This window comes from Dreissena polymorpha, chromosome 2 (assembly GCF_020536995.1).
Source record: "Dreissena polymorpha isolate Duluth1 chromosome 2, UMN_Dpol_1.0, whole genome shotgun sequence".
Taxonomy (NCBI): Eukaryota; Metazoa; Mollusca; class Bivalvia; order Myida; family Dreissenidae; genus Dreissena; species Dreissena polymorpha.
In genome coordinates this window covers 72926742-72940826 of record NC_068356.1, presented here as the reverse complement: position 1 = coordinate 72940826, position 14085 = coordinate 72926742, and the positions used below count along the sequence as shown (strand labels likewise).

At 36.3% G+C, this 14085-nt stretch overlaps 1 protein-coding gene across 5 annotated transcripts in view; it reads left to right on the top strand.

Annotated features, from left to right (window-relative positions):
- The first annotated feature begins 8546 nt into the window (after nucleotides 1-8546).
- LOC127867588 (uncharacterized) overlaps nucleotides 8547-14085 on the top strand; it is a 138202-nt gene continuing 132663 nt past the window's right edge. For 2 of the 5 annotated variants that reach the window (XM_052408865.1, XM_052408863.1), the window contains exon 1: nucleotides 8547-13416. In XM_052408865.1, coding sequence (XP_052264825.1) covers nucleotides 9812-10975 — 1164 coding nt within the window. In that variant the 5' untranslated portion in view covers nucleotides 8547-9811 and the 3' untranslated portion in view covers nucleotides 10976-13416. Of the gene's footprint in view, nucleotides 13417-13929; nucleotides 14074-14085 lie in introns of all 5 variants that reach the window. The other 3 variants (XM_052408864.1, XM_052408867.1, XM_052408866.1) reach the window with 3 other exon arrangements.

The following is a 14085-nucleotide window of genomic DNA, read 5'->3' as shown; positions in this document are numbered from 1 at the left end:
TACTTTAAAGAGGGTAACCCGAGGTTTATTCTTATGACATTTCATGAGAAACTGCATATCGGTTGAGGAGATAATGGGGTTCGAACGATTGTTGAAAACTTACGACACACGACGGACGACAACGCTCGCCGCAGTTCCAACCACAACAGTAGCTCAAAATAAACCTTTTGTGCTCATTTTGCCTAAACACACACGGTCGGCGGATGACCGCGCCCAGCCAATTTAACCTCAAAATTTATGTCATTGACGGCCTACCCAACCCATATGCGGGTGAACAACATGTAACGGACTTGTATATTTTATGAATATATTTTCTGCGGACGTATTGATTATTCCGTAAACATAAACGCATATTAAAATAAACGTTAAGTAAAACATTATACAAAAAAGAAAGCGCTGTAAAAAAGTGGCGGAAATGAGTTTATTCTACCGGTAAACGATGTCATAGAAGAAATTACGAGCTGTTGTATAAACCTTTGCTTTACACAACTAATACCTTTTACACTGCAAGGACAAGTACATAGGACCTGTTTTGTTAGCTTCACCCTTCGTTAATTTGTTCTAGAATTTAAATGTATACATGATTTGAATGTTCACTTTTTTAGTCCATGTCCGTTATATAACAAAGCTGTAAGTTATCAACCATAAAGGCTATACAACATTTATAACTGAATACAATACAAATTGCCGGATTCAATCACGTCAAGGACGCGAATGTTGAACAGCAGTCGTTTTTATTATAACGATTGTGAGTGTTTACGATGGATAACTTAAATGCTATGTGAAAAGCAGTGTTGGAATATATTTACTCGAATGGAATTGGTTAGACTTCATTTTCGCTTTAAAAAGTGAAATGTACTCGAATATCGCGAGGTTTTGTTGATTACTTAACGGATTGAGAACAGTGTCAGTGAATTGTTTTTTTTTCAAAAGAACTCGATTTGAAAGTAAAGAGCAACATCATGAATTAATAAGTCATTTCTTTGTTAGAAAGTATTGCTTGCTTACATTAAGTTGTTTGAAATAGAAAAAAGACGGATGGCGATAAACAAATGTTTCTTTTATGTCGTGTGCAGAATTTCAACTCATGGAAGCAAACAAAACTTAAACTTAAACATGTTTATTACAAAACTTTAGTGAGTTGATAAAGAGCCTATAGACAGTTTACTTGTGACTCAAAGATCACAAACGCTTTAAATAATAATATGCAAGGTTAGATTCAGTATATATAACGTGCTTTTATTATGAATTTTAACTTTTAAAGATTACTACTCTAATTGTATCAGAACACGAATACTCAAACAAAAATGTTTTAGAATAAACATAATAATATCTTATGGTTATTTTGAACTCGTGTAAACCTTTCTTCAACTCGTCGGGTGAATTAAAGTACACACTGACCCTAACAAAGGTCGTCACGTGCACGGTATTAGTGTTTATTGTTACATACAATCAATACTTAACAACAAAAGCTTACCAAAGCTGAATTACGCTAGCTAAACTAATGATACGTGTTGTTGTTATTTTTTTTTAAAAGGTCTCATGATAACCAATACCTCATTAACATTGGTGAACATATCAAATATCCATACAATTAGACAAATGACAAAATCAAATGGAAACCACAAACGCCGACGAATTTCGCTAATAATAGTATAAATTAGTATTGGACAAACACATGCCATTCCTTGTATACATTATAACCCTAATCGATTTTATTTATAAAAAAAAACATAAAGTAATTTACACACGCAGTACTTCATCATATAATTTATTTGGTTTTGCCAATTTCAGATTTAAAAAGTCCATGGAAATCTCTTGGGAAATTGTCTAATCCTTCAAACTCGACCTTGGCCAGTGACGTCATGTTTGTGGCGTCCAGCACTAACAAGAAGCAACTCCTAGAATCACCCATGTTGACTGCGACCAATTGAACACCTGGAATGCACGCGTGTAAAATAAAAGAGGCGTTCTGGAAAACGGTCTGTATTCATGTGCGTAAAAGGCCTTCCCAGATGATTTTACGATAAATCATGCTTAGGCGGATTCTGTCGTTTTAGATCTTGGACGACAATTAACGCACATGCATTACGCCCCGTTTTCCCAGATATATATAAGTACTCAAATATACATGTAAATTAAAGCAATGCCAACCCAGGGACACTACTAGGAGGAAAGTCTCTTCATAATCCGACAGTCATTTATATCAGACGAATTTCTTTTGCAAATCAGTACAAATACATACCTACAAAAGAAAACAAAATGCTTCAAGCTGATGATAGGAAATTGAAGAACATGTTTGAAAGCGTCCTTATCTTAAACTGGTGTATGCTAATGTGTTTAAGTCTAGCTTTACCAGCACTTTTAACTTCGATATTATTTGAGCGAAATGTGTTAACGTTCTAATTACATAGTTTTGCATCGATGCAAATGTGTAACTTGTGCAATCTCTTATTAAATAAATATTTCTGAAAGCAAGTAATTGACGACATTAGCATTATTGGTAACTTATACAGTGTTGTCCTTCACCATTTTGGGAATGTGATCGGGGCCTATTTAGATTGGGAACACACATTTTCATTGCAAATACTTTACATTAAGAATACATAGTTTTTAAAAATTAAATTAACTCACGTTCATCTTATAAACCAGGATAAGGAAATAAATTAAATGTAGCTTTTTTTTAACTTGCAAGCTATATATGTAGCTTTCATTTGAGAAAGTATATTGTTTTACATAGGGAATGCAGCCGAACTGAAATTTTATTAAAAACAACCACTGCTATATACCAGGGGTATATTCAATTATTTGTTTAGGTTATTTAAATACCTTTTATATTCTTTCTTCTAAAGTCTAAACATTTATACTTTTACAGATGCATTGCTTCTAATCAAAAGAAAAATCGTCCTCAGTTCATTACAAACTATTTAAATTGTGTTTCAAGTTGAGCCAACATTTTCATGCCAATTTGCACGCACAGAAGCTGTTCAATTTCAAAAACACATATCAATTACGATAACGCGTTTTCTCGTACGTGCAAGCCAACGGTTAATTCGGCGACCCTCAAACTTGTCATACTATTTGGGGCCATAATGACCTACAAAAGATAACTGGTTGCGATGGTGACCAACCCTACGAATAAGCGCAACGGGTTCATATTCCTTATTTAACCGCGAAAAAAGAACTGCTTGGCTATTATTTTTAAATACATACTCGTAATATATTGCAATAAATATGTTTGGTATCCGAACCAGGTATATGTTGATTTGAATTTATATGTAGTACTCTCTGGTTCATTTCAATCTATTTTTGAAGTAAGAAAAGGCCAGATCCTTATTCGGTTATAATTAAGAATAAGGAACCAGTTCTAATTTCTTATTCAAACCGAATAAAGAACTGGGTTATTATTAGGTAAGACTAAATGCAATTCAAATTTACTGCAATTAATATTGATAATATCAAACTTAAAAAAAATGATTTTCATTTATATGTTGTACTCTCTGGTTCATTACAATTTACGTTTTTAATACGAAATTGCCAGTTCCTTAGTCCAATTGGGAAGAAAGAACTCGTTCCGTTTTACGTATTCAGCCAAGAAAAAGAAACTAGAGTGAAAATAAAAAACAAATATGTTGAACATGTAGATTGCATTTTTATATTACATAAATGTAATGTAGATTATAAGGTTTCAGGTTTTCTTGATGTGCAGTTAGTATTAAAAGTCGAAAATATCAGTTCTGTTTCAACAATAAATCCTTTTAAAATGCTAGAGAGAAACACGGACTTGTATCGTAATACATGTGGTTAATGTATTATAGTTAATTTGGTTTGATTTTTGGAAAACGGGACTCAATGCATGTGCGTATGGTGTCATCCCAGTATCGCCTGTGCAGTCCGCATTAGCTTTTCAGGGAAGACACGTTCCGCCTTAGCTGGAGATTCGTTTCGATGAGACTTCTTTTAAACGAAAACATTCAGTTGAAGCGTAAAATGTCGTCCCTTATAAGCCTCTGTGGCGTCGGATAAATAACATACCATGGTCCTCTGCGGTGCCCCTGGGGTCGGCGATGAACACCGGCTCGGACACATAACATACCATGGTCCTCTGCCGTGCCCATGGGGTCGGTTATGAACACCGGCTGGGACACATAACATACCATGGTCCTCTGACGTGCCCCTGAGGTCGGCGATGAACACCGGCTCGGACACATAACATACCATGGTCCTCTGCCTTGCCCCTGGGGTCGGCTATGAACACCGGCTGGGACACAGAACATACCATGGTCCTCTGCCGTTACCCTCAGGTCGGCGATGAACACCGGCTCGGACACATAACATACCATGATCCTCTGCCGTGCTCCTGGGGTCGGCTATGAACACCGGCTGCGATATATAACAAACCATGGTCCTCTGCCGTGCCCCTAGGGTCGGCTATGAACACAGGCTCGGACACATAACATACCATGGTCCTCTGCCGTGCCCCTGAGGTCGGCGATGAACACCGGCTCAGACATATAACATACCATGGTCCTCTGCCGTGCCCCTAGGGTCGACTATGAACACAGGCTCGGACACATAACATCCTGCCTCGCTCCACTCCTCGTAGGTCTTGCTGTCCACGTTGATCTTCACAATCTTCAAAATAGAATCTTAGTCGTTATGAATTTAAAAAAAAAGGTTGTCATGAATTCCAAGAACTGGATGGTTATGAATTTCAAAACTGGGTCGCTGTTAATTTTAAAAACTGGATCGCTATGAATTATAAAAACTGAGTCGGTATGAATTTAAAAAACTGGGTCGTTATGAATTTCAAAAACTGGTTCGATATGAATTTCAAAATCTGTGTCGTTATAAATTTAAAAAACTGAGCCGTTATTGATTTCAAAAAAGGTTGCTAAGAATTTTAAAAACGGCTTTCTGTAAATTGCAAAAACTGGGTCGTGATGAATTTCAAAAATTGGGCCGTTATTAATTTCAAAACTAGATAGTTATGAATTTCGAAAATTGGCCGTTATGAATTTCAAAACGGGTTGTTCAGAAAGTCCAAAACGGTTGTTCGAATTTCAAAAACTGGGTAGTTATGAATATCATAACTGGGTCGTTATGAATTTTCGAAACTGAGTCGCTTTTGAATTTCATTATAATATTGGTATGCCTTGGCCAGGGACCGATCCCACAACCTCGATCCTGCATAAGAAGCGGACATTATACCATCAAGGCACTGGTATGATTTCCTGGACCCCCTCAAGCCAGAATCTTTTCCCATTTAATTTATTTTATGTAATGACTACATATGTGATTGTCCAGGTTAAAACTATTTATTTAAATTAAAAAAATCATATTTAATATAATTTATATTTGAGGCTAGATCTAGATATATTAACACGACAATTGCATAGACTTTACTCACATTTGCAGTCACCAAAACATTGTCATTTACAGTCATGCTCTGTACGTCACGAACCCAACCACAGCTCAACTGGTTGATTGCAGTCCTCGGATGTTTCGCCCCCAAGACGTTTCGCCACTGGTTGTTTCGCCCCCAATTAGCTGAATGTTTAAATGTACCATGTTTTGTCACATATCATTATTGTGTAGTTTGTTTAAATGTACAATGTTTTGTCACATATCATTATTGTGTAGTTTGTTCATTGCTGGGATTTGAATAAAATGTGATATTAAAATGCACTACAATTGATGTTTATCCTTTGTTGTTCGATGTGGTTTGAAAATATTGTAATTAAAGGTAACACAATTGAAAATTACGTGTAATATATATAGTATTGTGTACGCTTTAATGCTTACGTATAAATATATTAATTGTTTACACGAACAGTTTAATTGGTGATAATTATATAATCATCAAAGAAAGTATCCCGAATCAATAATGTAAGTATATCACGCATCATCCGACAAAGGGTAGGTGATAAAAACAATGAGCCCCAATAAGTATATATATATATGTAAAATGCATGCAGTCAAACAAAATTAATGGAGAGTTAGACCAGTGCATATACCTAGTGTAAGATCAATAAGAACATGACTTTTAACGGCGATTTAAATTTATGACATTCAACATTGTTTTATAAAGTGTAACATAATAGTGTGATAGTTTAATAGTTGTGAAAGGGAGTTGTGTGCAACACGGATTTTCCATGCATAAGATGCAGTACTGAAGTGCGTCCTCGGCAACACGCGGTCCAATGTGATTCATGTTCGCGTTGGCAGCATCGAACGTGCAAAACAGGTGAGTCAGATGAATAATAGTTAGTTACTAATGCAAAATTGATGATGATTTTCTTTTATTGACTTGATAATTACAATCCAATAAATTCGATACAAGTATATTACAAAGCGCGTCATAAAGCCGGTATAAACATATTTATTATTGGCAATTGACCGTTACTTTAAAACATTTGGCAATCCTGAGTAAAAAAAAATAGTGTTGCTATATTGTAATGTATAATAATTACGACTCATTAAGTTTGTAATTTTGATTTGATGTATATCCTTAATTATTGTGTATTATGTATACTCGAAGTGATCTGTTATGTTTAAAAAGGGTAATTGTAAAACGTTAATGAAGTGAGAAGGTTTAGAACAATATCAGTGAAATGCAACAATGTTGTGTTTTATTTATTTACCCATGAAAAAAACTACATCTTATTTATGTAGTACAATTTCATATTAAATAAAAAATATAATTTAATTAAATAAAAAAATATAATATAATTTAAGTCGTTGGACATTATTAAACATTAACTGCGTTTAATTCCTTTGATTTACTTGACATCTAACGCACAAGTGGTGCTTGAACAACAATCAATTAAAGTGCTCCCGAAATGGGTATTTGATTAACAGTCTGAGCAAGTGTCATAAACATGCCACTCAATGCGGGCATCGTATCTTTTAGAACATTGCCGCTAATCCGATGTTAAATAGATAAGGATCGTAATGGAGTGTTAATTGCTATATCTACACTTGGGGACTTTCCTTACGCATCACTTAATCATATCGATATATCTCCCTTATTTTTTGAACGGCTTGTGTTGAAATGTGGATAACGAATTATTCAATACAAATCTGATAATTCCTGACAATTAAATAGAAATTGAAAAGGAACAAAATATGAAAGTCAAATTCGCAAACTCGTTCAACGTTAAATAATAACTTTACGGATATGCAGTACATCCCGTTTTCCCAGAGCAACTGTATTATAATATACAAATATATGATTTAAAGATGTTAATTTTCAAATACAAATTTCTTTGTCAACAAAACGTTTGCGCAAAATATTAACGAATAGATTATTGACTTATATGAAATTTGGCAGATGTCTCAACCGATGCATTATAAATCATTTTGGTATAAAACTTTTCAAGCATACAAAAACGCAAATGAAATAGAACTGTGTGTACGAAACTTATAACAACCGTTTCTTTCACATTTCCGTGTTCCTTATTATTAGGAAATAGCGTATTATTAATAATGAAATGACAAATCAACTTGTTTTTCTATGTTCTTGATTAACTTATAAAACGATATACGTTTACTTATGTTAAAAAAGTTATTATATAATCCAGCTGTATATTGTATGGATAATATGATAATTTCTGTATTCCTTATTGCTAAGAAATAGCGTATCATCAATATTGAAATGACAAATCAACTTGTTTTTCTATATACTTAATTTACTTTTAAAACGATATACATGTACTTATTTTAAACACGTTATTATATAATCCAGCGATATATTGTATGGATAATCTGATAAACAATAAATCCGTCATTGCACAGGTATTTCTTCAGAGCAATACAAAGCCGCTGTGAAGTCAGGATGCGAGCTTGAGTTTGTATGCAGTCCTTGTTTAAAAGAACAGACACATAGAACAGAGGCCACCGATATTGATGCCGACGACTTTGCTCCAAATTGGGATTTGGGATTTAACGTAAGCGACATCGGTCACAACGTAACCGACGAGGACTTGGACGGTACGCGGGCAGAAGGAAATATGCGAGATATCGAAAGGGACGACACAACGCGGGCAGAGGAAAATATGCAGGACGAGGGACACGTCAACGAAACTACCGGAAGCATGGACGATGAAGGACATATAGAAAGGGACGACTCAACGCGGGCAGAGGAAAATATGCAGTTCGAGGGAAACATCAACGAAACTACCAGAAATATGGACGATGAAGGAAATATCGAAAGGGACGACACAACCAGAAACGGGGACGACAGCATAGACGACAATGACGCAACAAATTTGTCGTTTAATATCACCAATAGAGAAATAGAAGTCAACACAGAAACTCGAGAAAAGTAAGTTCGGTAGAATTTTTAATAGCATAATACTATTTGATGAAATGACATTGAAAACGTACCGATGATATTCGCATTGTACCAATAATATTAGTAAAATATAATTTTCGATGTTTGAAATTTATTGAATGAGTCGAAAATTACTTTCCCTTCAGTATGAATTTGCTGCTAGAGGCGCTCTAGAAGCACGAGGTTTTCGTGCATGGTTAAAACGTGGTCAGTTTTCGTCATTCAGCTTTGGGAACTCGCACGGTATACATGTTATTTTTTCGGCTGGGGTTTACACAATGGACGACATGGAGCGAGCCACGTGTTCGGAAGACATAAATAACAATTTAAAGGAAATTCTGTTTGAATTAAAGAAACAGCAAGTTGATATAACTTCTTTGAAACAGCAAGTTAGTTTACCAGTGTCGTCTAAACAAGACCATAATGACATTAAATGGAAATATGAAGGAAACAAACAGCAATATGATTTCAATTGTGATGTCCATGAAGGAATCAAGCAATGCATGTGGGCAATTGAAAACCAGAAAAGCGACTACGCAAAGGAAGTTTTATCGGAGGTTGCCAAGAAAATTCACACGAGAAATAAACACATAAGGATAGCGGAAACGTCAGAAGGCGGGTGGGAAACTGTCAAACAGTATGAACAGAACCCCCTCGCGAGTGACTCTGATGACAAGTCGAGAATCAATAGGGCGGATTCTAAAGCTCTAAAGAAAAAGAAGGTTAAGCAGGCGAAGTTAAAGAAAAAGCCAGCCGTCCTGTATGGACACTCGGACGCACTCCGTCAGTTGCTTGAGGGACAGGCAGGAACACGTCCGGCGCCGTACCCGTTACCACAGAGGCCCACACCACCGTCGATTGGTTCTTTTCGTGGCTACTCTGGATGGGGTCCCCAGCTCGGGCCATGCTTCGCGTGTGGACAGGTCGGTCACATCCGGCGGACGTGCCCCACCACCAGAGGGCAGCAAGCGAGCGCTCAGGCCAGGAAGTACTGATGCCACTGAGGCGAGCCCACCCGTGACCGAAAGTGCTGTATTTAAAGATGAGTATTACATTCATGAACAAAATGACAGATTTACTAATGATTATTTTATTTACGAGCAAGGTCAGAAAGACATTATTGTTAAAAATAGATTGAAAGAACATATCCAATTTTGGAAAAACATTGGCGCCAATCAATTTATTATTGATTCTATAGAACACGGTTATAAGATTCCATTTTATTCTTTACCCGAAAGCGTATTGCTTAAAAACAATAAATCAGCACGTGATAATAGGGAGTTTGTAAGGAAAGCAATTACAGATTTGTTAGATCGGGATTTGGTAGAAAAAACAGATGCCCCTCCTCGTGTTGTTAATCCAATGTCTGTATCCATTCAAAGTAATGGTAAAAAGCGTCTCATTTTGGATCTGAGATGGGTAAATAAACACGTATGAAAACAATCGGTTAAATATGAGGATTTGAGATTAGGTTTGATGTTTGTTAAAGAAGGGGGATTTATGATAAAGTTTGATATACATTCTGCTTACCATTTTGTGGATATATATCCTGAACATACAACTTACCTTGGGTTTTCGTTTGAAGATGATCATGGTGTAGTTAGTTACTTTAGGTTCAAGGTTCTTGCATTCGGGTTGGGTGTAGCACCTTATTTTTTCACTAAGCTTACAAGGCCACTTATAGCACAGTGGAGGGGCGAAGGTAAACGAGTTATTATGTTCTTGGATGATGGTTTTGGTACACATGATAATTATGAGCAGACGAAAAAGCTTGCGTCTGATATAAAGCAAGATTTGCTTCTCTCTGGGTTTATCCCTAATGTAGATAAATGTATCTGGGAACCAGTACAGGAAATGGAGTGGCTGGGTGTTAATATTAATATGAGAGAGTTTTCAATAAGAATTCCTGAAAGAAGAATTAGCAAGGCTATGAATACCATCAAGAGTTTATTGGGCTCTGTATATTTGCCAGTAAGAAAGGTAGCTAGTTTTATTGGTCAAATTATTTCTATGAGTATTGTAATTGGCCCTGTAGCTCAAATAATGACTAGATATTTGAGTATCGATGTTGCGAAAGAGTGCACGTGGAATGCGTACGTTAAGTTGTCAATTGATAGTGTAGAGCAATTGGCATTTTGGAGAGAAACGCTCAATTTGCTTAACAAAAGATCGCTTGTTGCTACTGGCGCGTGCTCAAAAGTAGTATACAGTGATGCATCTGCTGTGTCTTATGCCGGATATGAGGTAGGGACGGTGAATGGTGTGGCGCATGGGTCATGGTCGTCAGAGGAGACTAAAATGTCTTCTACTTGGCGGGAACTTTGTGGAGTTTATAGAGTTTTAAAGTCATTAATTGATGTGCTTGCAAGTCACCGCGTTAAATGGTTTACAGACAATCAGGGAGTTTGTAGTGTTATTAAAAAAGGTTCTATGAAAAAGGATCTACAAGATTTAGCTATCAAAATATTCAAATTAACAGCGAAAAATTCAATTCATTTAGAAGTTGAATGGATTCCGAGAGAAGAAAACGGTTTGGCAGATTATTTATCTAAGATTGTAGAGACGGATGACTGGGGAATTGGTTTAAATGTATTTGAAATGTTGCAAAGTAAATGGGGCCATTTAGATGTAGATGTTTAACATAATGCTAAAGTTTTAACATTCTTTAGTAGATTTTGGTGCCCTAAATCTGCAGGTATCGATGCATTTACATTTGACTGGAGTATGTTTTTTGGGCTGTACGTTCCTCCTGTTACTCTAATTCCCAGAGTTTTGAGTAAAATGGCGTATTGTAAAGCGAAAGGCGTTTTGGTTGCGCCAGAATGGAAATCGGCTAGTTTTTGGCCGCTTATATGTGATAATTCTGGCGACTTTAGTGCATTTGTTAAAGATTTTATGTTTTTGCCTACAAATAAAGATTCATATACACCATGCAGAAATGGTGTTGGAATATTTGGTACAGAAAACCTGCGGTTAAGAATGATTGCTTTTTTCGTTGAGTTTGAAAGGCTCTACTCGTCATGTGTAATTTACCATATCATGAATAAGGTGTTTCCCTATATAACTAATTCTGTTTTTGCCCTAAATTCAAAAGAGGGAGCACTAGGTTTTCGGGCGCACGAGGTTTTCGTGCATGGTTAATGAGTATGCGCTGAGGTGTACTGCGGTTATGGCGCTTGCCATTTTACAGTGACCTGTAACACACAAGGTGTGGGAACGTGCGTGTAAGCACGATACGAGGTGTCAGTATCGGCTGTAGTGGTTGTAATAGAAATTGGAATGTATTTGTCTGTTTTTTAAATGTGTGTGTTTATGTTGAATTTTTTATTAACACGAAGTTGTCGGTTTACATATGTTGTTAATTTTACTCATGAATGAGTATGCGCTGATGTGTTCAGCGGTTAAGGCGCTTGTCTTAATTGAAGCCACAGTGGCTTGTTACACACCAGGTGTAGGAACGTGCATTTAAGCAAGGTGCGACGTGCCGGTATCGGTTGTCGTGGTTGTATTATAAATTAATGCATTTGTCTGTTGTTGTTGTTTTAATGAGTGTGTTAAAGTTAAAGTTTTTATAAACACGAATTTGTGTGTTTAAATATGTTGTTAATTTTACTCGTGAATGAGTATGCGCTGATGGTTCAGCGGTTAAGGCGCTTGTCTTAATAGAAGCCACAGTGGCTTGTTACACACCAGGTGTGGGAATGTGCGTTTAAGCCGGTATCGGCTGTCGGGTTATTAATATACATTGGGATGTATTAGTTTGTTTTGAAATTTTTATTAACATACATTTGTGTGTTTACATCTGTTTTTTCAGAGACATGCAGATGACATAAACGCGCTGCCTGACGTCTTGGTGGGGGGAGTGTCCTTGCTGCCGGAGTTACTCAAAGAATCAAGAGCTATGAACACATCAGAGGCATACAGAAGGGGGTTTAAAAGGTGGTGTGATTGGGCTTTGAGTAATAACTTAACCAGTGAGGATACTTTTCCCGCCAAGGCGTTTCATGTGGCTTTATATATGACATCTTTAATTCAAACTGCTCAGTCACCAAGTCCTATTGTGAATGCTTTTTATAGTATAAAGTGGTATCATGACTTGTTGGACTTACAATCACCAACCGATTCTAATTTAGTTAAAAATGTGTTAGAGGCTGCTAAGAGGAGACTAAGCAAACATTCGAATAGAAAAGAACCAATTTCTGTATCTGTACTTGAACAAGTTTTTCACTGTTTGTATAAAGAAAATAATGTGTTTAATCAAAGGATAATTTGTGCACTGTTACTTTCCTATGCTGCATTTTTAAGAAGTAGTGAGTTGTTGAATTTAAAGAGATGTGATATTATTATTTACCCAATGTATATGAGTATTTGTATTCAGTCATCCAAGACCGACAAGTATCGGGATGGAGCATGGGTGCCTTTAGCTAGAACTGGTACTGTTTTATGCCCAGTAGTTAATCTTGAAAGATATTTTGTGTGGGCTAAGATACCAAGTGATTCAGAATGTTTTGTCTTCTCTCAACTGTCATAAACAAGAGAAGGTTTTAAACTAAGGCAATGTGATAAACATTTATCATACAGCAATTTAAGAAAACTTTTAATTGATGCTATCAAACCTTTTGTAAGTGATATAAAATGTTATGGTTTACATTCATTGAGATCGGGTGGAGCCACAGCGGCAGCTAACATGGGTATTCCTGACCGTTTGTTTAAGCGTCACGGACGATGGTCCAGTGAGTCCGCGAAGGATGGTTATGTTAAGGATTCGATAGATGACAGGCTAAGGGTGTCTAAGTGTTTAGGTTTGTAATTGTTATAATTATGTAAATATTAAGAACAATTGTTATAATATTTATTTGTTGACAAATATGTTACGTTTAGTAGCCCGTTCTTTTAATTCAGCCGGTATGCGAGTCCCTGCGGCTTGTACCAAAAAAACAGAGTTTTTGTTTGTTTGCTATATAGGCAAAGGAGGGATGTAAGGGAAATATAATTTTCGATGTTTGAAATTTATTGAATGAGTCGAAAATTACTTTCCCTTCAGTATGAATTTGCCGCTAGAGGCGCTCTAGAAGCACGAGGTTTTCGTGCATGGTGAAAACGTGGTCAGTTTTCGTCATTCAGCTTTGGGAACTCGCACGGTATACATGTTATTTTTTAAAATAATGTGTTAATATTTCATATTATGGAAATTATATATGAAATTGAATAATTGATATATGTATTGAACTAAATTTACATAGAATGTCACTGTATGATGACTGTTAGAAAGATTGTATTATGTGATGTATGTTTGACGTTTTGATGATGGTTATTATGTTAAGTATAATAATAAATGGACAGCCGGTATGCGAGTCCCTGCGGCTAGTACCAAAAAACAGAGTTTTTGTTTGTTTGCTATATAGGCAAAGGAGGGATGTAAGGGAAATCAGATTTTATTACCATTAGTCTGGTATCATGACTTTGTATTACAGCTCTGTGTTGGACGAATCACTGGATTCGTCGACCATTGACGTACAACGTATGAAGTATTTGAAAAAGGCAGCAAAAGAGTGATTTGCATGTTATTTATGTTATTTATCTTCTAATTATAGATCAACTATGACTATCTACAATGCAGAGAGTTCATCGTTGGGGACATTCAGGTGCAAGAGGCCAGACACATCCTGTTCGCCACCCAAGACCAACTCCGTTTGTTGCGAAATACTAAACGGTGGTTTATCGACGGAACATTTAAGGTAAAAACGTAA